This window comes from Pan paniscus, chromosome 4 (genome assembly GCF_029289425.2).
Source record: "Pan paniscus chromosome 4, NHGRI_mPanPan1-v2.0_pri, whole genome shotgun sequence".
NCBI classification, from domain to species: Eukaryota; Metazoa; Chordata; class Mammalia; order Primates; family Hominidae; genus Pan; species Pan paniscus.
The window spans coordinates 17,010,211-17,034,161 of NC_073253.2; the positions used below are offsets into that span (position 1 = coordinate 17,010,211).

The following is a 23,951-nucleotide window of genomic DNA, read 5'->3' on the forward strand; positions in this document are numbered from 1 at the left end:
TGTATTAGCTAGAATAAATTTGTTAGGTATGCTCATTATGTCAATTTCATGTATAAATTTCTCTTCCTTTCTAGGTGATTGACATATCCTTTTGTCATAAAATCAAATTTCAAATGCCAAGACCTATTATTTCAATGTAGCAATAAAAGCTAGCAATCACTGAAGGGAAGCCAAGTTCCAAAAGTTTACTTGTAGCTGACAAAAAGAACAGACAGTTCTGAAGTGGAAAACGATGTCCCGAGAGAACACAGAGTACCAACGGAGTATCTGATTTCTCAGGGCCTTCCCAGGACAAGGGAGCTGCCACTGCCAAGTGCTCCCTAGCGGCCAGCAAGCGAGCTCGCAGGTGATGGGACCTGCAGTGACACTGCCATGTGGATAATCAGGTGTCTTGTCTGCATTCTTTTATCACAAATTATTGTTCGTTACTTCAAGAAAGAAACAAGAAATAAAATAGGGAAAAAGCCAAAGACAAGTCTTTTTTTTTGCCCTGCTCCTCAAAAACGAGAATGAGAATTTATTCTAACACAACATCTTTTCAGCAGACAGTAATAAATGAACCGTGATGGAAGGTTTGAGTAGTGAGAGGTCTAAAGGGCCAATATAAAATTGGAAAAGATAATTAAAATACTTAGAAAAACACTGCATAAAACCCAACGTGCAAGGCCAAATCCCACACCTCCGCAGGCAGATGCCAAAAGGTGCTGTCTGCAGGAGGGTTTTTGTTAACAGGTTAGAAAATAGGAGAGATGGAGCGAGAAACCGCTCTGCATTATAAATGGCAGGTTGTGACATCTTTAAAAGGGAGGCAGAGTGGAAAACAATCATGTATTATAGCCTAGTCCGTTTGGAATTTCATTTTCAACTTAAGGAGACACATGTTAGCCATAGAGAAATCCATTTGTTAAAAATATTCTGATTTCATTCCACAGACAGTTCTAACAAATAATCTATGACAATGAAAGGGAAAACGGAATGAAGAGCTAGCTGCTAGTCTTCCAGTGGCAGCCTAGGAGGACGAATCTGAGGTGCACTGAAACCAGGTATTACCTGCCTCGCGGTTTAGAGTGTGGGATCCAGAGTTAGACTGTGTATGGATACGGGCTGCACCAGGTACTGGGTAAGGTTAGGCTGGTCACTAACTTCTCTGAGTCTTAGAATGGAGACAACCATACTTCCTACCATCAGAGGGTTGATGAGAGTGATTGGAAAGTAAACTTGTCTATGTGAAGTTCTTAACAGTAAGTGCTCACTAAATGTCAGCTGCATTTGTGATTATTAGAATGATAATGATAATGACTCCACCCTAGGTGCATTGCATCTAACCTTTTTTTTTTTTTTTTTTTTTTTGAGACGGAGTCTTGCACTGTCACCAGGCTGGAGTGCAAAGGCGTGATCTCAGTTCACTGCAACCTCCGCCTCCCAGGTTCAAGCGATTCTCCTGCCTCAGGCTCCTAAGTAGCTGGGACTGCAGTCGCCCGCCACCATATCCAGCTAATTTTTTTTGTATTTTTAGCAGCGAAGGGGTTTCACTATGTTGGCCAGGCTGGTCTCGAACTCCTGACCTCGTGATCCGCCTGCCTCACCCTCCCAAAGTGCTGGGATTACAGGCATGAGCCACCGTGCCCGGCTGCATCTAACTGTTCTAATAAGGGCTCTGGTAAAGAACTTAAGATCACAGTGATGAAATCTCCTGGCCAGGCCCGATTGGGTGGGGCTGTTCGCAATGCTCGATGACTGGGCTATCTTAAATGCAGATACCTTGTAACAAAGCCCTTGCAAGAGACCGTGGCATGCCACAACGCAGAGACAGGATGACTAATGCTCACGCAACCAGAAATGGCCATCACAAGCCACGAGGGCTGGATGATACCTTAACATGAGACAGCCAAATGCTTAGGCAGATAAAATGGGGTCCCTGGAGAATCTCCAAGCGTCCCAAGAATGTTTACATCAGATGCTTTTGGGTCGATGAGGGAACCTGCCCAGGGCTTGTCTGGGCATCCCACAGTGAACTGGAGCCTGACGTACGCACTGGGGGAAGTGGGTGGGGCCACGGGGAATTCTTCCACGGGGAAGAGAAGCCTGCTCTCTTCCGCTCCTGTAGTGACCTGGAAATCAACATGTGAGGTGGGGGCCTGTTAGCAGGAACCCCTCTCGCTTTGCTGAGTTTTTTTTTTTTTTTGAGACGGAGTCTCGCTGTCTCCCAGGATGGAGTGCAGTTGCGCGATCTCGGCTCACTGCAAGCTCCGCCTCCCGGGTTCACGCCATTCTCCTGCCTCAGCCTCCCGAGTAGCTGGGACTACAGGCGCCCACCAACACGCCCGGCTAATTGTTTGTATTTTTAGTAGAGACGGGGTTTCACCGTGTTAGCCAGGATGGTCTCAATCTCCTGACCTCGTGATCTGCCCGCCTTGGCCTCCCAAAGTGCTGGGATTATAGGCATGAGCCACCGCGCCTGGCCATCTTCCTTTCACCCAATAAAACCCTGCTCTACTCACCCTTCAACGTGTCCCTGTGCCTACGTTTTCCTGATCGTGTGACAAGACCCCAGGTTTTAGCTGAACAAAGGAGCAAAATTCTGCAACAACAGTCACCTGGGCCAATGGCTGGCAGATTTGTTTTTAGCTATAGAATTTGTTTTTCAAAGAAATCTTACTTGTAAGCCCCAAACTGGAGGATCTGCTGGTTCCAGAGTGAAGCCCATGATTTGGGGGGTTTTTTGGGGGTGGAAGGTACACTTTCTGAACACACTGTCCCAAGTAAACCGCCCATCTGCCCTGAATGACACATTCGCTCATCTTCTAAGGAAAGAAGAGTCCTCAAACCCCTTTCAGCCTAGAACTTGGAACAAGTTCATGACTTGGAACAAGAAGGAAATACCTGTTCTCACCCACTGGTCCAAATGGAATTACTTCTATTTCTATTTAAAAAAATCTTTTGAAACCGAAAATGAAATCTGTTACTCTTAATAAGGTATCTGATATCTTAATAGGGAAAACATTTAAAAGTAACTTACAATAACTTCCCTAAAGGATTCCTGGTCACTGATTGTCTTGTCTTCTACACATCCAGACTGATTCAAGTAGTGGTAGTTTTCTGGCGTAGATAAATAAAATTCTTCTACAGAAAGACAAAAACATGATGTCACAGTTGTCCAGGACAAGATGAAATTCAGAGTTTTCACTCTGACTTTTTAAAGTATATATATATAATTCTGTGCTCTTAACAGTCTCCCATAAAGATAATAAAGTTCCCTCTTAGTTACCATCTAGGGAAAATAGAAAACAATTACTGAAACTAAATGAGATTATTTTAAAAATGTTACTGAAAGAACAACTGATGAGGATCCTGTTTGTTTTCTCTTAAAAAATCTTTCTTTTTTCTTTTTAATGAAACGGAGCCTAGCTCTGTCACCCAGGCTGGAGTGCAGTGGCATAATCTCAGCTCACCGCAACTTCTGCCTCCCGGGTTCAAGCGATTCTCCTGCCTCAGCCTCCTGAGTAGCTGGAATTACAGGCACGAACCACCATGCCTGGCTAATTTTTGTGTTTTTAGTAGACATGGAGTTTCACCATATTGGCCTGGCTGGTCTTGAACTCCTGATCTCCAGTGATCCGTCTGCTTGGCCTCCCAGAGTACTGGGATTACAGGTGTGTGCCACTGCACCCAGGCAAAAATCAAATATTTAGAAATTAACTTTATTCAGGGTGGCTGAAAAGTGAAACCAGCTGTAATATGTATTTTCAATAAACATCCTTTACATTAAAAATGTACCAAGACTCAAAAAAAAAAAAATCCAAGGTTTCTCTACTGATAATTTTCTCCCTATTATTTCTCCCTACTGTAAATTCAGCATCTCTTTGGTGTTCACATAGTGTACATTTCATTGCTATCGGTGGAATGTCAACATTAAAACAGATGTTCTCTCATTTACTGACATCTATTTAAATGGAAAATGAGTTGCTAGTCCACATTATCCAGCTGTCGTCCCACTCACCTCTTTCTTCATGTTCCAGCCCGGCCAGCAGTGCATAAAATATGTGATAATTCCTTTCCCCGGGATTTTGCCTTACTACTCGGTTCTGGGAAGATAAATCAGATTTATATTCAGAGATGTTTCCTGTGCTTAATTCACACAAACCAATAATTTCTGAAAATTGTTATTATGGAAGAAAATGTGGATTAAATCACGTTTACTTACTTTTTCTAATAAATCTTCATGTGAAAAGCAATGGCAAGTCAAGGAAAAAAACAAAGCTATGCCATGCTCAACTAGTCTTTCATTTTCTATTCTTTGGTGCTCAAATAATTACAGTTCCCTGTTCCTTTGACATAGAAGCTTCCAGTGCCAACAGACAAGCAAACAAAGTATAGACTATTTCATCTAAATCTAATTCCAGGCCTGACACATGGTACCCTGTCAGGTACCAAACTAACTGACACAGTTGATTTCAAACAAATACCTGAAGTTTAATGATGAAGTCAATGTTTCAGATTATGGAAATTATATCAGGGATTTATAAAACAAATACGGTTCTTTATTTCACAGAATTTTTTTTTTTTTAAACACAGTGTCTCACTCTGTCGCCCAAGCTGGAGTACAGTGGCACGATCTCGGCTCACTGCAACCTCTGCTACCTGGGTTCAAGCGATTCTCCTGTCTCAGCCTCCCAAGTAGCTGGGAATACAGGCACACGCCACCAAGCCTGGCTAATTTTTGTATTTTTAGTATCGGTGGGGTTTCACCATGTTGGCCGGGCTGGTCTCAAACTCCTGACCTCAAGTGATCTGACTGCCTCCGCCTCCCACAGTGCTGGGATTACAGGCATGAGCCACTGCGCCTGGCCGCACAGAATAATTTTTAAAAATTATTTTATTTTTTTAAGAGACAGGGTCTTGCTATGTTGCTCAGGCTGGCCTCTAACTCTTGAGCTCATGCAATCCTCCTGCCTCAGCCTCCCAAGTAGCTGTAACTATAGGCACACGTACCATGTCCATCTCATAGAAAAAATTAGCAGGTATACTAACATTAGAGCAATAACTAACTGCTCTAATTCGTTAAAGAACCAGAGAAAGAAATGTTTCACATTCTTTTTCAATCCTTATAATTAGTGAGAACAGTTTCCACTTAGAGAATCAATTACTATAGATAAAAATAAATGAAAGAGGATACAATCTACAATTCTCCCGCCCTGAATATTTCCTTTCTGACAGATGTTCAGCTGAACAAACTTCCCAAAGCGACTAGAGTTGTTGTTGTACACGGTCTTCGCGTTGCCGAAAGCTTCCATGATGGGGCTGTGAAGACAGTGAGGGCAGCAGACAGCATTAATAAGGGTGGGTCTGAAGACGGCAATAGCACTTCTCACAAATGTCAAAATACACAACTGCAAGAAAAATCTGAAACCAAAAGGACTGAGGGTGGCAATGTTTATTTCCGGAAGAGCCAGATTTTCAAAACGCTTGTTGAAATGGGCTTATCTGCATATCCATCTTAGTGAGTGTAGCTGTGCTGCCAAGGGATGCCACACAGTTAAGGGGACCGCAATGGCTCGTTCCTGCACCAGTGAGTGTGGCCTTACATGCACAATCCAGGGACTGCACAGAAAAAGCCCACCCCAATTCTAGAAACTGAAGAAGTTCCAGTCCTGGAAATTTCACCTATTTGTTGTATGTCCCGGGGGCAACTCATTTAATTTCTTTGGGTCTTTTCCAAGTGTAAGATGGAGTCTGACTAGATCAGGGGCCGGCAAACTTTTTCTGGAAAGGACCAGACAGTAAGTATTTTAGGCTTTGCAGACCACGGGGTCTCGGTTGCAACTACTCAGCTCTGCCACTATAGCCTAAAAGCAGCTGTAAACACTACTCATGAGTGTGGCTGGGTTCCAATAAAACTTTATTTATAAAAACAGATTACAGGAGGAAGATGAAGTTTTGGAGACAGATGGCAGCAATGGTTGCATAACAAACATGAATGTACTTAATGCCAATGCCACTGCGCCATACACTGATAAACAGTTAACACACATTTAGTGCTAGGTATATTTTACCACGATTTTAAATGGTGTGTTTACATGCTAAAAAACAAAAAACAAAAACAGGCTGCAAGATATAGGCACGAAGCTGTGGTTTGCCGACCCCTGGACAAATCTCTAAATAATAGGTTGTATAAAGTCCCTACCGGTTCTAAAGTCTTATAAAGCACAAACCATCTATCAGGCAATGACATAGTTTATACAACAACTCGGGTGACACCTAGCCCTCTTTCTAAGTTTTGAGGCTCCCTGTTATATAGAATGCATCACTCATCTTCCGCACACGAGAGGCCCGTTCTGCTCATGTTAAGCCTCCAAGCGGTGGATGCTGACCTGAACCCTGCTCGTCTCCACGCTAAGCCCCCTTTTACACCGTGGCTGGGGGCTGACATTTCTGCTGCTGACAAGGCCTCCAGAAAACTAGTCAAGTTTATTCTTCTCCATAAACTCCAATACAAGTGCCTTATCTGATGCAGGTGCTTCAAAAACACATGAAGCTGGAGTCGAAGGCTCTGCAGACAGCCATTGGGCGCCACTCAGTCCCCATCTCAGACCTGGCCTGACGATGAAGGGGCAGGAGGCAGAAGGAGTTGTTGCTGGGTTCATGAGATATTACTATGTGCATGGCAAGACCTTTCCTTAAGGAATTGTAAAAGAGAAGTCAAGAAAAAGAGAAACGCGACCAACTAATTTTAACTCTTCTTTAAATAAGCCATACCATAAGGAAAGTGAATCCTATTAGCTGGAAACAAGAAAATCAATAAACAAATACCTGCTTTCAAGAATAGCTCGTTCAACACAGGATGTCTTCTCCTTTAAGGACAATTCCAAAGACTGTTGACTGATGACTGACAGAAACTTGAGGATCAATTTAGTGCTTTCGGTTTTACCTGCCCCACTTTCACCACTGAAAGACAAAACGGAAGAGTTGGTGCTTCTAACTATAATTTAAAAAAAAAATCAGCTTTGGACAATGGCACTATAATTACTCAACAGAACAATGGTAGAAAGGTGGGAAGAGGGAGATCAAAATGCCTGTTTCCAAAGAGCTGAGTTAAAGGAAAGCAAAAGTCGTTTCTCCTGCTGGCCACACTGCGTCTGGCCTTACTCGCCTCTTTTGGCAAATGAGGCAAATAGAACTACCTTTTCCTAAGGAAAGGTCATAAGATGTATGGTGCCTCACAGGGAAGGTAAGCTCTGGGAAAGACGGATCTTCATTTTGTTCACTAGTTCATCCCAAACACCTCCACTGTGTAAACGTTTGGTTAAATGCATGAGCTCACTAACATGATCTTTCTGAGAAACTTAAAGCAGGTACACGTGAATAAAAATGCAATCATTCATGAATAATACTGAGGGGACAAGGCAATGAACCTGCGGGTACACAACCCACACTAACTCATGTTATTCCCACAATAATCCCATGAGGGAAGCATGGCCGAGTGTCCGAGTTGGACTCTTAATGCCAGCTCAGCCTGATCCAAAGTCCTGCCAAGGTCACGTGTTAGTGATAGTTAAGGACAAGTGAACAAAAAATCCAGAGGGAAGGGAGGCAAAGGACAGAAGTAAATAAGGGATGAGTTATGCCTTAAAAGACCAGCAAACATGAGTCAGGCCAAGAAAGCACAGAAACCACAGAAGCTGGGAAAGATTCTTATGGGAGAATGAGATCCAGGTCTGGTTAGGTCAGCTGGGCTGAGACGAAAGGCGGCAGAGAAGATGAGCTAAGGTTCAGCTGGATGCTTCAGAGGCAAGCGCAGGAGCTGGAGGGTGGTGATGACCTCATCAAGGCCACCTGTAGGAAACGCAGCTCTGGAGGAAAGCTCTAGAAGGACCGAAGGGTCCCTCGGGAGACCAGCTGCTGCCGTTGTTTAGGCCCGCGGTGGCCAGGTCCCAAACACAGTTAACCAGGCTGGAGATGGAGAGGAAGATACGGACATGAGAGAGACTTGAACAGAGAAACCCCATCCATTTGGCATATGGCACCATGCTTGGTGTTGTGCAGAGAACAGAAGTAGCAAAGAGGCTGGAAACTTACAAGAAAGGTAAACTGAAGGAATAAGCAAGAGCACAGCCATACAAACGCCATCACAAGGCAGCACGCTGACAACCGCTGAATGGTGGGATGGGCAGATGAGCCCCTTTTGCGTTCTAAAGAGAAGTCCTGTGGAGTACCAAGAGCTGGAACGTTATCAAGAAAGAGGAATTTTGCTAAAAATGTGAATCAATTGCATGTAATAAAAGAGAAGAAATGACTCAGAGATGACGCCAACATGCCAGGCTGGGTGCAGGGGTCCCAGGGATCTCCACTGGTCCAGACAACCACAGTCCTTTCACCTGCTCTGCTAGCGACAGGCCTGGGCAGGGGCCAGTGTCACGATTCCACAAAGACATAATGTCGTAATGTCAAGGGTACTGTGGGCTCCTAGGGGAGGTTTGCGCACACACACGACACTAGGCGGAAATGTCCCTTTTGCGGCAGACAACAAAGATCTGACGATCTAAACCTGTCTTGAAATCATAAAGCAAAAGCCAAGAAAATCAGAGGCAAGCCTAGCGGGGGCGGGGGCTGAATCCACATCCCTGAAACTGCCCTGCCTCATGTAGTCTGAAATAGTAAAAGGCAGCATAAATTAGGCCACCTTTAGTTGGGGTTTCCCTTACCAGCCACCAGAATCTTCCCAGTACAGAGCTTAGCATACATTGAATAACTGGCATCTGCTCGGCCCAGTGCCTGGCACGGGGAGGCATTCAACAACAGTGCACAGAATGACTCACAGAAACCAAGAGAGACAGTTTCAAGGAACGATTTAAATCATCTTCCATATTTAAAACGTATCTATATTGACGCGGCAGCTGTTGGTGGCTGAGTTATTAAAACAAAAACTAGAGGGGTAAGTTGTCCAGTGAAAATGGTGAGGCAGAAACAATGTTATGTGTTCCTCAACCTACCTCTTTATCCTTGGGCACACAGAAGCCGAAAACATTTAGACTCCCTTGCAGTAAAAACGGCAGGCAGAGGCCGGGCACGGTGGCTCGCGCCTGTAATCCCAGCACCATGGGAGGCTGAGGCGGGTGGATTACTTGAGGTCAGAAGTTTGAGACCAGCCTGGCTAACATGGTGAAACCCTGTCTCTACTCAAAATACAAAAATTAGCCGGGCGTGGTGGCGCACGTCTGTAATCCCAGCTACATGGGAGGCTGAGGCAGAAGAATCACTTGAACCTGGGAGGTGGAGGTTGCAGTGAATGGAGATCACGCCACTGCATTCCAGCCTGGGCAACAGAGCCAGACTCCATCTCAAAAAAATAATTAAAAAAACAAAAAACAAAAAACCCGGCAGGCAGGCAATAACAAGGGGACCAAGTGTAGCCAGTTGAACAACTGAGCCACGGGGCTATCAGCCACTTCTATGCCTGGTAGCTAAAAACCCCCTTCACAGTCCTCTGGGCTCCACCTTCCGCTTGCCACCTAAGTGTCCTCAGAGATGGTACATCTCCCAAGCAAAGAAGCCTACAGAGTAGACTCGAGTCCCTCCCCTACCCACCAGGGGCTGTGAGAGGAGCAAGAAATAGACCATCCCTGTGTTACACCCCTAAGATTTGATGGCTGTCTGTCATAGCAGTCAGCCTACCTTGGCTCACCGAATATGGCGAAAATACAATTATGGAGAAGATATGATACTCTTCAAACTCTACAGCAGAGGCTTGGTCAAAGAAAGAAAACCCAGGATTCTCGTCGTCATAAAGATGCTTCAAGAGTGTATGACACATTGAGAAAAAATACGGCTGGAGATGGACCAAGTCATGGATATCAATCTCTGTCAATCTCTTATACAGGTGGAAGATCTCCTATCTGAAATGCTTGGGACGAGAAGTGTTTCTGATTTCAGATTTTGGATTTTGAGAATATCTGCATTATACCAATTGAGTAACCCTAAATCTGAAAATATGAAATCTGAAATGGTCAAGAATCTGAAACTTTTTTTTAGTGCCAACATGACATTCAATAGAAATGTTCTTTGGGGTTCTTTGGGGCAAATTTTCACATGAGGGATGCTCGACCAGCATAATGCAAAGATTCCAAAATCCAAAAACATTGGAAAAAACCTGAAAGCTGAAATATGCCTAGCCCAAAGCATTTTGGATAAGGGATACTCAAGCTGTGCAAGTAAAACTTGGAAAAACCCTCAGATTTGCACAGAGTTCTACGATGGTGGCTCTCAACCCTGGCTGCATATTAGAATCACCTATTAGGTCCCTCGTCCAAACCTGTGGGTGTAGAACTCTGTCATTTTTATTAAAAAAAAAAAATTTTTGGCCGGGGGCAGCAGCTCACATCTGTAATCCTACCACTTTGGGAGGCCAAGACAGGGAGATCACTTAAGGTCAGGAGTTCGAGGCCAGCCTGGCGAACACGGTGAAACCCCGTCTCTACTAAAAATACAAAAATTAGCCAGGCATGGTAGCGGGTGCCTGTAGTTCCAGCTACTCAGGAGGCTGAGGCAGGAGAATCACTTGAATCCGGGAGGCGGAGGTTGCAGTGAGCAGAGATTGCACCACTGCACTCTAGCCTGGGTGACAGAGCGAGACCCGAGACCCTGTCTCTCTTTTTTTTTGAATGATTCTACTATGAAGCCAGGTTGAAGAACTGCTACTCTGGAAAGCAGCCTCACATAATTCAGATAGGACTCTACCAGGAGGGAAGTGGTGTCTACTCATATATTGGGCTGTGGAAGTGTTTTACAAACAACAGGGCAAAGAAGAAATATGATTAAATAACTCACAAACTGCTAAAACCCAGAAATATGCCAGATGTCCCGAGATACTAATGTCAAGGTCACAGACTCTGCAGGTAGTACATTTCTGTCTAACCCGTCTCCTCCTCCTCCAGCCTGCAGTTCCACTTGGTCCTCATTAGCCCAAGGCAATTACAGTTCTATGTCTTGTGCCAGCAGGCCGGCCAACACAAACACAGGCTTTGGCAAAAATGTGTGCATTCAGATTAACCAAAAGGAGCTTATATTGTTTTGTTTTGCTTTAAAAAAAAAAAAAAAAACTTTCTAACTATAATAATGAAAATGTGAAAACAAACCCAAAGCACTGATGGGGGGCCACAGGCTGTATTAAAAATTGTGAGAATTTTTTGTAAGCACAATGGAAAGTCACAAGACAGTTCCTAAGCAGGAGAGTGTCATGATCAGATTTAAGCTTCTAAAGAATCGTTCTTGTGTGTGTATGTGTGAGTTTCGCTCTGTCTCCCAGGCTGGAGTGCAGTGGCGCAATCTTGGCTCACTGCAACCACCACCTCCCCAGGTTCAAGCGATTCTCCTGCCTCCCGAGTAGCTGGGATTACAGGCGCCTGCCACCACGCCCAGCTAATTTTTGTAATTTTTAGTAGAGACGGAGTTTCACCATGTTGGCCAGGCTGGTCTCGAACTTCTGACTTCAGGTGATCTACCCGCCTCGGCCTCCCAAAGTGCTGGCATTACAGGCATGAGCCACCAGGCCCCAAAGAATCATTCTGACTGTTGCGTGGAGAATGGACAGAAAGGAGGCAAGGGAAGAATCAGGGAGACCAAAAGGGTGATGCGGGAAGGGCCGCGGGGGCAGCAGAGATGAAGTGAGAGGCCCAAGAAAGACTGGAGGGAAAGTGACAGGATTGCTGAGGGGCCTGGCCAGGGGGTGGGCAGCAAGTGACAGGGAGGCATCAGGGATGACTCCTGGGGCCCCTGAGTGTTTGCTGGCGTGATGATTCAGGAATTGGTACCACCAGGTTTGTGCATTTGTCAAAACTCATCAAACTGGATGCTTATGACTGGCATACTTTACCGTGTGTAAGTTTACCTTAATTTGGTGGCCGGGGGGAAGAATCACTTCCAGATCTCAGGCTTGGGACAGGGTAGGATGGAGAGGCTACTGGCTGAGAATAGGAGGCACAAGAGGAGGGACAAGTTTCTGGGAGAAAATGATACTGACTTTAGAACATGCCACCCCTGAGACATCTCAGTGATGACACCTAAGGGGCACTGGGACTTAAGTCTGGGACTCAAATGAGAAGTTGAGGGTGTATAAACTTGGAGAGTCCTGCAGACTCAGAGAAGAAAACGCAGGTGGGTGAGAAGACAGCAGATGAAAAATGACTGAGAAGCTGAGGAGTGGCCATGGAGAGCCAGGAAGAAATATAGGATGGGGCGCCATGGTGGGGGGCGTGGGGGCAGCTTGCTGAGACAAAGGAGTAGTTGAATGAGGCTGTGGAACCAAACGAGCATCTTTTGTATTTTTTTCCAAGATGGAACATACTAAAAGATTTTGAATAATGTCAACAATCCAGTTGAGAGAGAGGTCAAAGAATCCAGGGCAAGGAGGCTCAGAGATGCAGCAATGTCCTCGGGCGAGCAGAGAGGAGGGATCCATGACACACCTGAAGGAAAAGGAATCTGATACGAGCAGGGCCTTTGGTGCACAGGACACGCTAGCCTCCCAGCAGCACACATCAAGGCTGGCAGTTTTCTAGATCCAGCCCATGTGTCAGCAAACAATGGTCCTCAACTCTGACCTGCTGCCTGTTTTTATAAATAAAGTTTTATTGTAACACAGTGCAAGCTGTGCGTTGCATACTGAGTGCTTTCACACTACAAGGGCAGAGTTGATTAGTTGCAACAGAGGTGCTTTCGCCCACAAAGCCTAAAATATACACTCTTTGGCTCTTTACACAAAACTTTTTGCTGCCATCTATAACACTACTTAGAAATCAATTCCCTTGATCCACATGATTTTCTCAAAATATAAATCGGATCACTCCTTCAATTGTTAGATGAACTTGGGAAACTTCTCTACTGCCTAAAAGATTAACTCCAAAGGTCTTAGCAAGCCAAACAAAGCCCTTATGTTTGGAAGCTGTACCAGAAAGTAGGATTCTGTTCTGGAAATACAGACTTCACTCATGCCTGTAATCTTAGCACTTTGGGAGGCTGAGGCAGGCAGATCACTTGAGGTCAGGAGTTGGAGACCAGCCTGACCAACATGGTGAAACCTCATATCATAAAAATACGATAAAAAAAAGTTAGCCAGCCATGATGGTGCATGCCTGTAACCCCAGCTACTTGGGAGGCTGCAGCAGGAGAATTGCTTGAACTTGGGAGGAGGAGCCGAGACTGTGCCACCGCACTCCAGCATGGGCAACAGAGCAAGACTCTATCTCAAAAAACAAACAAAAAACAGAAATACAGACTTCACAGGCAGAGAGACTGAAGTTCAAATCCTATGTTTGTTGCCAATAGCTAAAGTTTCTTCAGCAAGCCAACCAAACAGTTCTGGGCCTCGGCTTCCCTACAGAAAATGCCTCTTGGGCTCCTCTGAGGAATACACAAGAATAAGTCTTCTCGATGAATTTCAGTTCCTTTTTCTTTGTGTTTCCCACTCCACCTCTTTCATCTGCTATATTACAAGAGCACGCCCCCATGCCTTATTCTGCTTGGTGCCTTTCTAATCAAGGATGCAAGTTTTGTTCAGCATTCCAACACTATCACCTCTAAATGTATTTCTAGAAATAGAAAAAGACCAAACACTCAATTACCAGTCCAGGACATGGTTAAGTAGAAATCACTCAAGTTTTGAAAAACCAAAACACACAAAGCAAGCAAAGATCCTGAACCAACAGTCATTCTGTATATTCACCCTTTGATTGGCAGCTGTTGAATGCTGGTCCTCTCCCAGACACTGTCCTGGGTACCAGGCTGCAAAGATGAATTAGCCACAGGCCTTGTCTGTATTATACACCTTAAGAAGTCATACGTACTGCAAAGACCACATGATATGGTTTGGCTGTGTCCCCACCCAGATCTCATCTTGAATTGTACTCCCATGGTTCCCGCATGTTGTGGGAGGGACCTGGTGGGAGACGACTGAATCATGGGGGTGGTTTCCCCCATGCTGTTCTCGCAGTAGTGAGTGGGTCTCATGAGATCTAATGGTTTTATCAGGGGTTTCTGCCTTTGCATCTTCTTCACTGTCTCTTTGCCTGCTTCCATCCATGTAAGACGTGACTTGCTTCTCCTTGCCTTCCACCATGATTGTGAGGCTTCCCCAGCCACGTGGACCTATAACTCCAATTAAACCTCTTTCTTTTGTAAATTGCCCAGTCTCAAGCATATCTTTATCAACAGTGTGAAAACGGACTAATACACCATAATAAACTAAACCCTGTCTGGCCTATACAGTGTATGAAAAACTAGAGTCAATGTCAAATGTACTAGAGATCAACCAAAGTCAAACACTGACCTTATGAGACGGAAAATTCAAGTAAGTTTTAAATTTTTATATATATATATATATATATACACACACACACATATTCAAAACTGTAATAGCATGAGCATTCATTTAAATGTACACAAAAATGGCAAAATTAAAACCAGACCTTAAGAGAGGCAACAACCTTGAAAATGAAATCAAAGAAAGAGGCTTGGACTAGAAGCCTAGGGACCTGGCATTGCCACCAAGTAGCAGAGGAGCCTATCCAATCGATGTTCACTTATAAAGCGAGAGAAAAATTGATCTATGAAGTCCTATATAATTCAAACAGGCTTATTTTCTCAAGCATGAGAATGTTTTTAAAGTAGTAAAACACATTTGAGCCAGCAGGGGGCAGATCATGCCCAAGGAAATCTAAACAGGGCTCCTACATCAGCAACTCCTATTTCTATATTCCATTTTCTCTTAATTCCCACAGCTTCAACCCCCACTTTAAAAAACTGCTGAAGAGAGCTATGAAAACTAAAACACATTTTAATGAGAAATCTATTCTTAAAGTCTCTGTTTCCTGAATTAATTTAGATAAATACAGTTACTCTGTTCACATCAGCATTGCATAATTGGAGCTTTCTGTTTGGGATCCACCCCCCTCTCCCCCTTATTTTTAAATACCATGAAAATGCCAACCTCCTTCCGTTTTAATACATCCATACACACACACACACACACACACACACACACACACACACATATGCACAATGATGTCATTTGATGTTTCGCTTTCTTCTTTAGCGGCTCTGTCTAGCAAATGATATATTAGTCATGCTCTCATTTTTTCCACTGAATGTAATAAATACAAGCAATTATCAATGGCAATTATTTAAGGATCTAAGTGTGGACACCAACTTGATCTGTTAAAATAGACTGTTCTCTTCCCTTCTGTTAATCTTCTTAAATTATATTCTGTATGCTGAAATAATGATCTTTAAATTCTAACTCCGGAACTTTTATGAAGTCATTTAGAAGAGCCCACAAATAGTGGTTCTAGTCACAGATTAAATTGTTTTATTGGGTATGTGAATCTTAAAAGCTGTTTCTATATTAAGCAGCCGCTTCATTTCGATTAACTGCAAGCCGTAATGATCCCTATCTGTTTAACTGAATACACTGACAGTCCCTCTATCCAAGTTGTTTCTATGGCCCAACACATTATTAGTCCTGTTAGAATTTAGGTAACGAGAAGACAGTACCTCTGCCCATATGCTCCCCTCCTGTTAGACACACACATACATACATACACACACACACACACACAGAGAGAGAGAGAGAGAGAGAGAGAGGGAGAGACAGAGACAGACAGAGACAGAGACAGAATTCAGCTATTCATATACATGTAATCCCCATTTGTTTAAAAAAAAAAAAAAAAGGAACTACAAAAAAGATAACGGGTAAAAACTGCCAGTGAGAAGAACACAACCCCTGCAAATGGCTTTCCGTGTGTGGCACCTGCAGATATCATCATAGAGCACCCACATCAAAGGGCTGTCAGGGGTTTCAATGTGCTGATGCCTGGCAAGCTCTTGGCACCGAGTCCAACACGCAGAATCCTTCAGAAACCATGAGCCATTATTTCTTATCCATCCTCAATCAGCTCTCACATGGGATAATGCTAACATTCTCCATCCATTTCCCTGCCCCAGGGTTTCAGAGGGGCCTCCTCTGGCACCTCTGTCCTCCCCCAACCCCAGTCCCTCCCCACAGGAGCAGGGGGATCTGCTCTAAGTGCTCTGGGGTGAAAGGAGAAAGGCAGCACCTGCCTGCTTTTCTCCACCATCTGGGAATCAGTTTCCCACAGTCATCATGGCCACCAGTTACCTGGCTATACCCATGACCAGGTGGGTCTGTCTGTGTGATTCGGGGCTGCAGTGCTCACAGGCCCACTTGGCTGGGAGTCTTAGGCTGACATATGGCTCTCCATATGTCTCCTGTGGTCTTACTTCCACTGAATCGGAAATCCGGAGAGAGGGGTCTTTTTAGTGTCCCCCCCCCCCCAATATCACTCGCCAAATCCAAACCACCCTTTCCTCTCCCTTTCCCATTTCTCTTGAAATAACATAATAACTATTCTGAGGAAATAATATAATTATTCTGAGGACGAGAGCCAAGTTGCCACAAGTTGGGACTAGAAAGCCATCTGAAGCAGATGTCGGAATCTTCGTTCACACTGGCCGCTTTACAAGACTGTGGCTCCTCAGTAACAACTATGCCCCACGAGTGAACTCCTGCAAGGAGAAATGAATGAAGAAATGCTTGGCGCCTCCACGGAAACCTCACTAGAAGAGACTGACATGCATCCCGTCTGCTTTGAGTATCACCCAGGGGTGTGATGATCATCACTAGAGCACAGGTCCAATAGAAATAATTAACAAGCTCCAACAGGATGTCAATAGCATACATGTGATGAGGTCAATTTGAATGTTAATAATAAAAATTAAGAAATTTTATTTATTTATTTATTGAGAAGGAGTCTCACTCTGTCACCCAGGCTGGAGTGCAGTGGTGTGATCTCAGCTCACTGCAACCTCCACCTCCGGGTTAAAGTGATCCTCCCATCTCAGCCTTGCAAGTAGCTGGAACTATAGGCATGAGCCACCGCGCCTGGCTGATTTTGCATTTTTAGTAGAAATGGGGTTTCATCATGTTGGCCAGGCTGGTCTCCAACTCCTGAACTCAAGTGAACCACCCTCCTCGGCCTCCTAAAGTGCTGGGATTACAAGTGTGAGCCATTGCGCCCAGCCAATAAATATTTATTTTAAAAATACTCGCCGGGAGCGGTGGCTCACGCCTGTAATCCCAGCACTTTGGGATGCTGAGGCAGGCGGATCACCTGAGGTCGGGAGTTTAAGACCAGCCTGACCAACACAGAGAAACTCCGTCTCTACTAAAAATGCAAAATTAGCTGGGGTAGTGGTGACGCATGCCTGTAATCCCAGCTACTCGGGAGGCTGAGGCAGGAGAATCACTTGAACCCAGGAGGCGGAGGTTGCAGTGAGCTGAGATCGCACCATTGCACTCCAGCCTGGGCAACAAGAGCGAAACTCCAACTCAAAAAAAAAAAAAAATTCTACTACTTTTTTAGACAGTTCCTAGTAATAAAGGAGCTGATATTGGGGCTCCGAATAGTTTCTTTGTAAAAGCGAGTACGACTCAGCTAAAATAGACACGCCAAGCGCCTTCTCACCCACTAAAAAAAAATATTGAAATAAACATGCCCTTAACATACACACAGTAAGCCCCTCTTCTGTGGCTAATTCAAAGGTAAACTTTAAGAGCACCCTATTATTAAAAATTCCTAAATTTGGGAGATTCTATCTAGAGTTATTTTATTGCAGTAGAGAAAAAAGAAACCTTGTTCACATACATAAGCCTTGTGAGTAGCACTGTAGGCTATATAAAACATTTAAATTTGAAAGAACTATGCAAGATTTCCTTATACAGATAGAAGGACCATGCCTCATCATTGAAATAAATCAAAGAATAATTAAGGCAAATAAATGTTGCTTTAAAAAAAAAAAAGGAACAGAATGGAATAATTATTCTGAGGACAAGAGCCAAGCAACATGGTCCATCTGCTTTGCTAAGTAAGCTCCTTCTGAAAGCTGAAGTTACCATGCCATTCAAAACAGAAAACTCTGTCGGAGAAACTCAGGCGGTTGTACAAGCTTCCTCTGGTTAATGCCCTAAGGAGGCTGGGGTTGGGGGTGCGCGGAGGGACTCCTGGGCCATGGGAAAGCCCGACTGGCTGTGAGCCCCGTTACCTGATGAGGATGCACTGGTTGTCGTGGCGCTTCCACAGGCAGCGGTAGCACTCGTTGGCGATGGCGAAGATGTGCGGGGGCAGCTCGCCCAGGTGGCGCCGGCTGTACTGCTCCATGGTGGCAGGCTCGTACAGCCCGGCGATGGGCTGGTAGGGGTTCACGGAGGCCAGGATGGAGCCGATGTAGGTCTGCAAGCACAGGGTGAGACAGGGATGCGTCACTTCTAACCCAGGCCACTGGATGAGCTCCAACAAAACCCACCGAGTGTGCGCCAGGGGAAAGACGGCTTCTGTCTCCCGGGTGCACACTGTCCCTGCCTTTCTGGGTACCAAATCTTGATATTCTGCACAAATGAATGAAGCCATTTCAAAGAGGGATGGCAGTGAAAGGGAAACAAGAGAAGGAAGATGGTGAGGCGGCCCAGGCCCAGATCCCTGCTCCCCACTGACCTCACCAATCTTAATCCCTTCCCATGGGCAAAGGACTGGCCAGGTCCAGTCTCCTGTCTCATCAAATGGCTACTGTGAAACAGCATGGTTAAAAAGTGACGGGACAGAAAGAAGAGACGTAGCCAGGGGTTGGGGGAGAAGTTAATTTACAATTTAATGGGTGCAGAGTTTCTATTTAGGGTGATGGGAAAGTTCTGGAAGTGGGCCAGGCCTGGTGGCTCATGCCTGTAATCCCAGCACTTCCAGAGGCTGAGGCGGGCAGATCACCTGAGGTCAGGAGTTCAAGGCCAGCCTGGCCAACATGGTGAAACCTCATCTCTACTAAAAATACAAAAATTAGCCAGGCATGGTGATGCCTGCCTGTAATCCCTACACAGGAGGCTGGGACAGGAGAATCACTTGAACCCAGGAGCTGGAGGTTGCAGTGACCTGAGATAGTGCTACTGCACTCCAGCCTGGGCGACAGAGTGAGATTCCATCTCAAAAAAAGTTATGGAAGTGGTTGGTACCTGTGGATGCAGAACATTATTAATGTCCTTATTTTTTTTTTTTTTTAATTTTTTTTGTAGAGACATGGTCTTGCTTTGTTACCCAGGCTAGTCTCGAACTCCTGGTTTTGAGTGATCCTCCCTCCTTGGCCTCCCGAAGTGCTAGGTCTGTGAATGTACCTAATATGACTGAATTGTACACTTCAAAATAGTCAAAATGGCAAATTTTATGCTATGCAGAATTAGCTACAGCTTTTAAAAGATAACGTGAACATTTCGAAAATGCTAGGTATTAGACCGAGCACAGTGGCTCACGACTGTAATCCCAGCATTTTGGGGGGGCCGAGGCGCGAGGATCTCAACATCAGGAGACCAAGACCATCCTGGCTAACAGAGTGAAACCCCGTCTCTACTAAAAATACAAAAAATTAGCCAGGCCCGGTGGCACACACCTGTAATCCCAGCTACTCGGGAGGCTGAGGCAGGAGAATCTCTTGAACCTGGGAGGCGGAGGTTGCAGTGAGCCAAGATTGCGCCACTGCACTCCAACCTGGGCGACAGAGCGAGACTCTGTCAAAAAAAAGAAAGAAAGAAAGAAAAGAGAGAGAGCACGCGAGAGCGAGAAAGAGAAAGAGTGAGCGTGCGAGAGAGAGAAAGAAAGAGAAAGAAAGAAAGAAGGAAAGAAAGAGAGAAAGAAGGAAAGAAAGAGAGGGAAAGAAAGAGGAAGAAAGGAAAGAAAGGAAAGGAAAAAGAAAAGAACAGAACACAACAGAAAAGAGAAAGAAAGGAAAAAGAAAGAAAAGAAAGAAAGAAAGAAAAGAAAGAAAGAAAGAAAGAAAGAAAAGAAAGAAAGAAAGAAAGAAAATAAATAAATAGAGGCTACAGAGTTACCAAAGCTTAATGCCTTAGGCCTCTCCATGTGGACCTAACTATTCACTTGCACTTTTACAGGAAATACTAACTCTGATTACCTGGCTTCCAGGCTCAGACACAACTAGGGAAGTCAGTCAGACAGGGGTGGGAGCAGAGAGTCCTGCGACCACCATCAACCACTAACCACCAACCAACTTTTACAAAGCTCGTACAGTGTGTCTAGGGCTTTATGGGCTGTTATGGGCTGATTCATGCCCTCTCCCCAAATTCACATGCTGAAGCCCTAATCCCAAGTACTTAAGAATGTTACTATGCTTGGAGATAGGGGCTTTAAATACAAGTGACTAACTTAAAATGAGGCCATTAGGGTGGGCCCTAATCCAATCTGACTAGTGTCTTTGTTAGAAGAGGAAATTTGAACACACAAAAAGACACCAGGGATGCATACACCCAGGGGGGTTGGCGGAGGGTAACAAAAAACAACAAGAAAACTAGACAGAAAGTCCAAACATCCTGAGAGCGTCTATACCATATTATAGCAATTTGTAATATTTTATATTCATAGTATCTGCCAGGGACATCAAGCAAAGTATTGTTATGTTCAGTATAACTTTTCAAATGTAAATAAGTCCACACAGGTTGAGTATCACTAATCTGAAAACCAAAATCTGAAATGCTCTAAAATCTGAAGCTTTTTGAGCACCAACATGATGCTGAAAAGAAATGTTCACGGGGACATTTCAGATTTCAGATTTTCTGATGAGGGATGCCCAACTGGTAAGTATAATGCAAATATTTCTAAATCGGAGAAAATATCAGAAGTCCAAAACACTTCAGGTCCCAAGCATTCTGGATAAGGGTTACTCAACCTGGAATGTGTTTTGGAAATAATATGAAGCAAAAGATTTTTAAAAAGGTTAAAAACATAAAAGATATTACCATATGACCCAGCGATTCCACTCCTAGATACATATCAAAAAGAAGCGAAAGAAAATACTCAAACACTTGTACACACATGTTCACAGAAGCACCATTCACAACAGCCAAAGGTGGAAACAATGCCAAGGGCCCATCAGATGAATGGATGTGGCATACCCACACCATGTAATATTACTTAGCCACAAAAAGGAATAAAGTGCTGATCCATGCTACAATGTGAATGAGCCTTGGAGACATATTAAGCCAGACACAAAAGTTCACATATCCAGAATAGGTTAAATCCATAGAAACAGTAAGATGGGTGGTTGCTAAAAGCAGACAGTGGCAGGAGAGGGGAATGACTGCTTCACTGGTACAGGGTTTCCACCTGAGGTGATAAAAATATTGTAGAACTAAGATACAGGTTGTATGGTTTGAATGTTTGTCCCCTCCTAAACTTGTGTTGAAATTTAATTGCCATTGTAACAGTATTAGGAAGGTGATTACAAAGGTAAGAGCTGATTATGTCATGGGGCTCTGCTCTCATAATGGATTAATGCCATTATTGCAGGAGTGAGTTAGTTATTGCAGAGTGGGCTCTTAATAAAAGAGTAAGTTCGACATGCATTCTCTCTGTCTCACACTCAAGCTTTCTCATCATGTGATGCCTCAGGCCATGACACAACAAGAGGGTCCCACCAGATGCCAGTGCCATGCTCTTGGACTTGCCAGTCTCCAGAACCATAAGCCAAGTAAACTTCTGCTCCTTATACACAAACCCAGTGTGTGGTATCCTGTTTTGGCAGCATAAAGCATACTGAAACAGAGTTATTGGTTGTACAGCATTGTGAATGTACTAAATGCCACTGAGTTGTACACTTTAAAATGGTTAATTTTATGTTAAATGAATTTCACCTTAATTAGAAAAAAAAGATCTGGTGCTTTTATGAGTAAATGTTCAGGTCCTTGGAAACATCAACTCTCTAGAAAACCCATTTTGTCCTGTCGGAGCACTATGGGGAAGATTTGGCCAGAAAAAAAAAGATGGAAGTTGGAAAAAAAAAAAAGTGTCCTACTCCTTGGGATGCCTCCATCCTCTATCAGTGCCTGGACCACAGACACTCCAGTGCCTCCTTCTATCTAATATCTGCAGAGGTGAGGGAGCAGGCAGACAATACTTGAGGCTGTGAGTGCCTGGCCCCTTCCACTACTTTGTTTAAAATGCCATGTTTGTTTTCTACCTTTTTGATAGTTGCTTACATTATTTTTTTTTTCTGCTAAGTATCAAAAATGTTCATTTTTACTGTGAAATACATTCTTATTTTTTTCCCTACTTCGACAGGACTGTCACTCTTTATGCAGCCAGGTAGGTCAGAGGAAGCTGACAAGCAACAGTCAACACTGCCAACCATCAACATGGTGGGCTCAACTCAGCACACGTCAATCCTCTTCCTCAGTTGCAAGCAGAGGGTGAAAGCCACAGTCATGGGCATTAAGCTTATTATTAAATTTAATTAATTTATTATTAGGATATTCACCCGTCATTAACACACCTTTTAAAAAATGATATGCCCATATCATTTTGCATGCCCCATTCATGACACGTTTGTATGGTTGCTGTAAAATTCCAAGATGAGCCTTTCTTTCTTAAGGCACTGATTTACTTATAAAACCATTATTAAAACTTCTTACACAGCTTTCTTTAAAAGAATGATCAGGTTTTTTAAACCATATTCCTCCTCCTGGTTGGGGAACCTCACTAGCCATAGAGCATCCTTTTAAGATACCGCTCGTTCTGACAGTGTGGATGACATGGGCTTTGAATGAAGGTAGAAGACAAAGTGGCATTAAGCCTGTTAGCAAAGGTGAAGACACAACATCCAAAATGGTCTCATGCTTGACTTTTTACAGTAATTCACACCACACCTTGTCCAGTGAAATAGTTTTTAAATGTTTCAGAATGACAATGTGGTAGCTGTGGCAACTAGAGACAACATATGCAACCCAGAAATCAATGTCCACAGGTCCTCTCCACCAGAATCAGCAGTGCTTTATAAGAGAAATATTTTTATTTTATTTTATTTTTTTTGAGACTGAGTCTCGCTCTGTCATCCAGGCTGGAGAACAGTGGCACAATCTCGGCTCACTGCAACCTTCGCCTCCCGTGTTCAAGCGATTCTCCTGTCTCAGCTTCCCAAGTAGCTGGGATAACAGGTGTGTGCCCCTAAGCCCACCTAATTTTTGCATTTCTACTAGAGACGGGATTTCATATATTTTGGCCAGGCTGGCCTCAAACTCCTGACCTCAGGTGATCCACCCACCTCAGCCTCCCAAAGTGCTGGGATTACAGATGTGAACCACTGTGCCCGGCTGAGACAGCGGACGCTCCCTGGGGAGGCAGCCCACAGACTCTGCAGAATTATGTGGCGTCCTTGCTGATGGTCACGCAGCTCACAAAAGGCATCGGGATACTCTCCTCTGCTAAGCCGAGTCCCTGCCACCCCACACTACTGCCACCAATCAATTCTGAGTCACCATCTTTCAGAAGAAAAGATAATCGGGCATGCTGTGAAACAGAACACTTTACCAGATGGCCTCAAAAAGCACACGGTTCGAGAGTGAAAGACCAAAACCATCCAGCTGGTTTAGTTATAGAAGATGTTAATCATGGCCAATGACCAGCACAGCTCTGGTGGTTGCACACTTTTCCTACAATAATATTGATCTTTGTATCTGACTCTTACAATAAAATGCATGCTTCATCTGTCAGTCAGCCTAGTGAGTTACCATGAAAAAAATATGGTCCCTCATTACTACACATTGTCAATAAATTTAAAATCCCGGCCAGCTACAGTGGGTCATGACTATAATCCCAGCACTTTTGGAGGCCAAGGTGGGAGAACTGCCTGAGCCAAGGAGTTCAAGACCAGCCTGGGCAATATAGGAAGACCCCATCTCTACTTAAAAATATATTTTTAAAATTCTGCATAAATATTAATAATAGACTTTTGCTGCTTTAGGCAAGAAAGACTTGATTGTTCCCATTTTGATGAGAAGCTTCTGAAGGGTACAGTATGTGCTCGTGGGTTCTTTACCCAGGTTAGGAACCTGA

The 23,951-nt window shown here is 44.2% G+C and overlaps 1 protein-coding gene across 1 annotated transcript in view; it reads right to left on the reverse strand.

Annotated features, from left to right (window-relative positions):
• The window catches only part of MYO10 (myosin X), a 270,607-nt gene that overhangs the window by 110,928 nt on the left and 135,728 nt on the right, over positions 1-23,951 (reverse strand). Inside the window, exons 4-8 of the mRNA XM_055112175.3 lie at positions 18,112-18,299; positions 6,811-6,945; positions 5,148-5,301; positions 4,001-4,085; positions 3,020-3,123 (exon numbers count right to left, since the gene is read on the reverse strand). Of these exons, the coding sequence (XP_054968150.1) occupies positions 3,020-3,123; positions 4,001-4,085; positions 5,148-5,301; positions 6,811-6,945; positions 18,112-18,299 (666 nt within the window). The remainder of the gene's footprint in view (positions 1-3,019; positions 3,124-4,000; positions 4,086-5,147; positions 5,302-6,810; positions 6,946-18,111; positions 18,300-23,951) is intronic.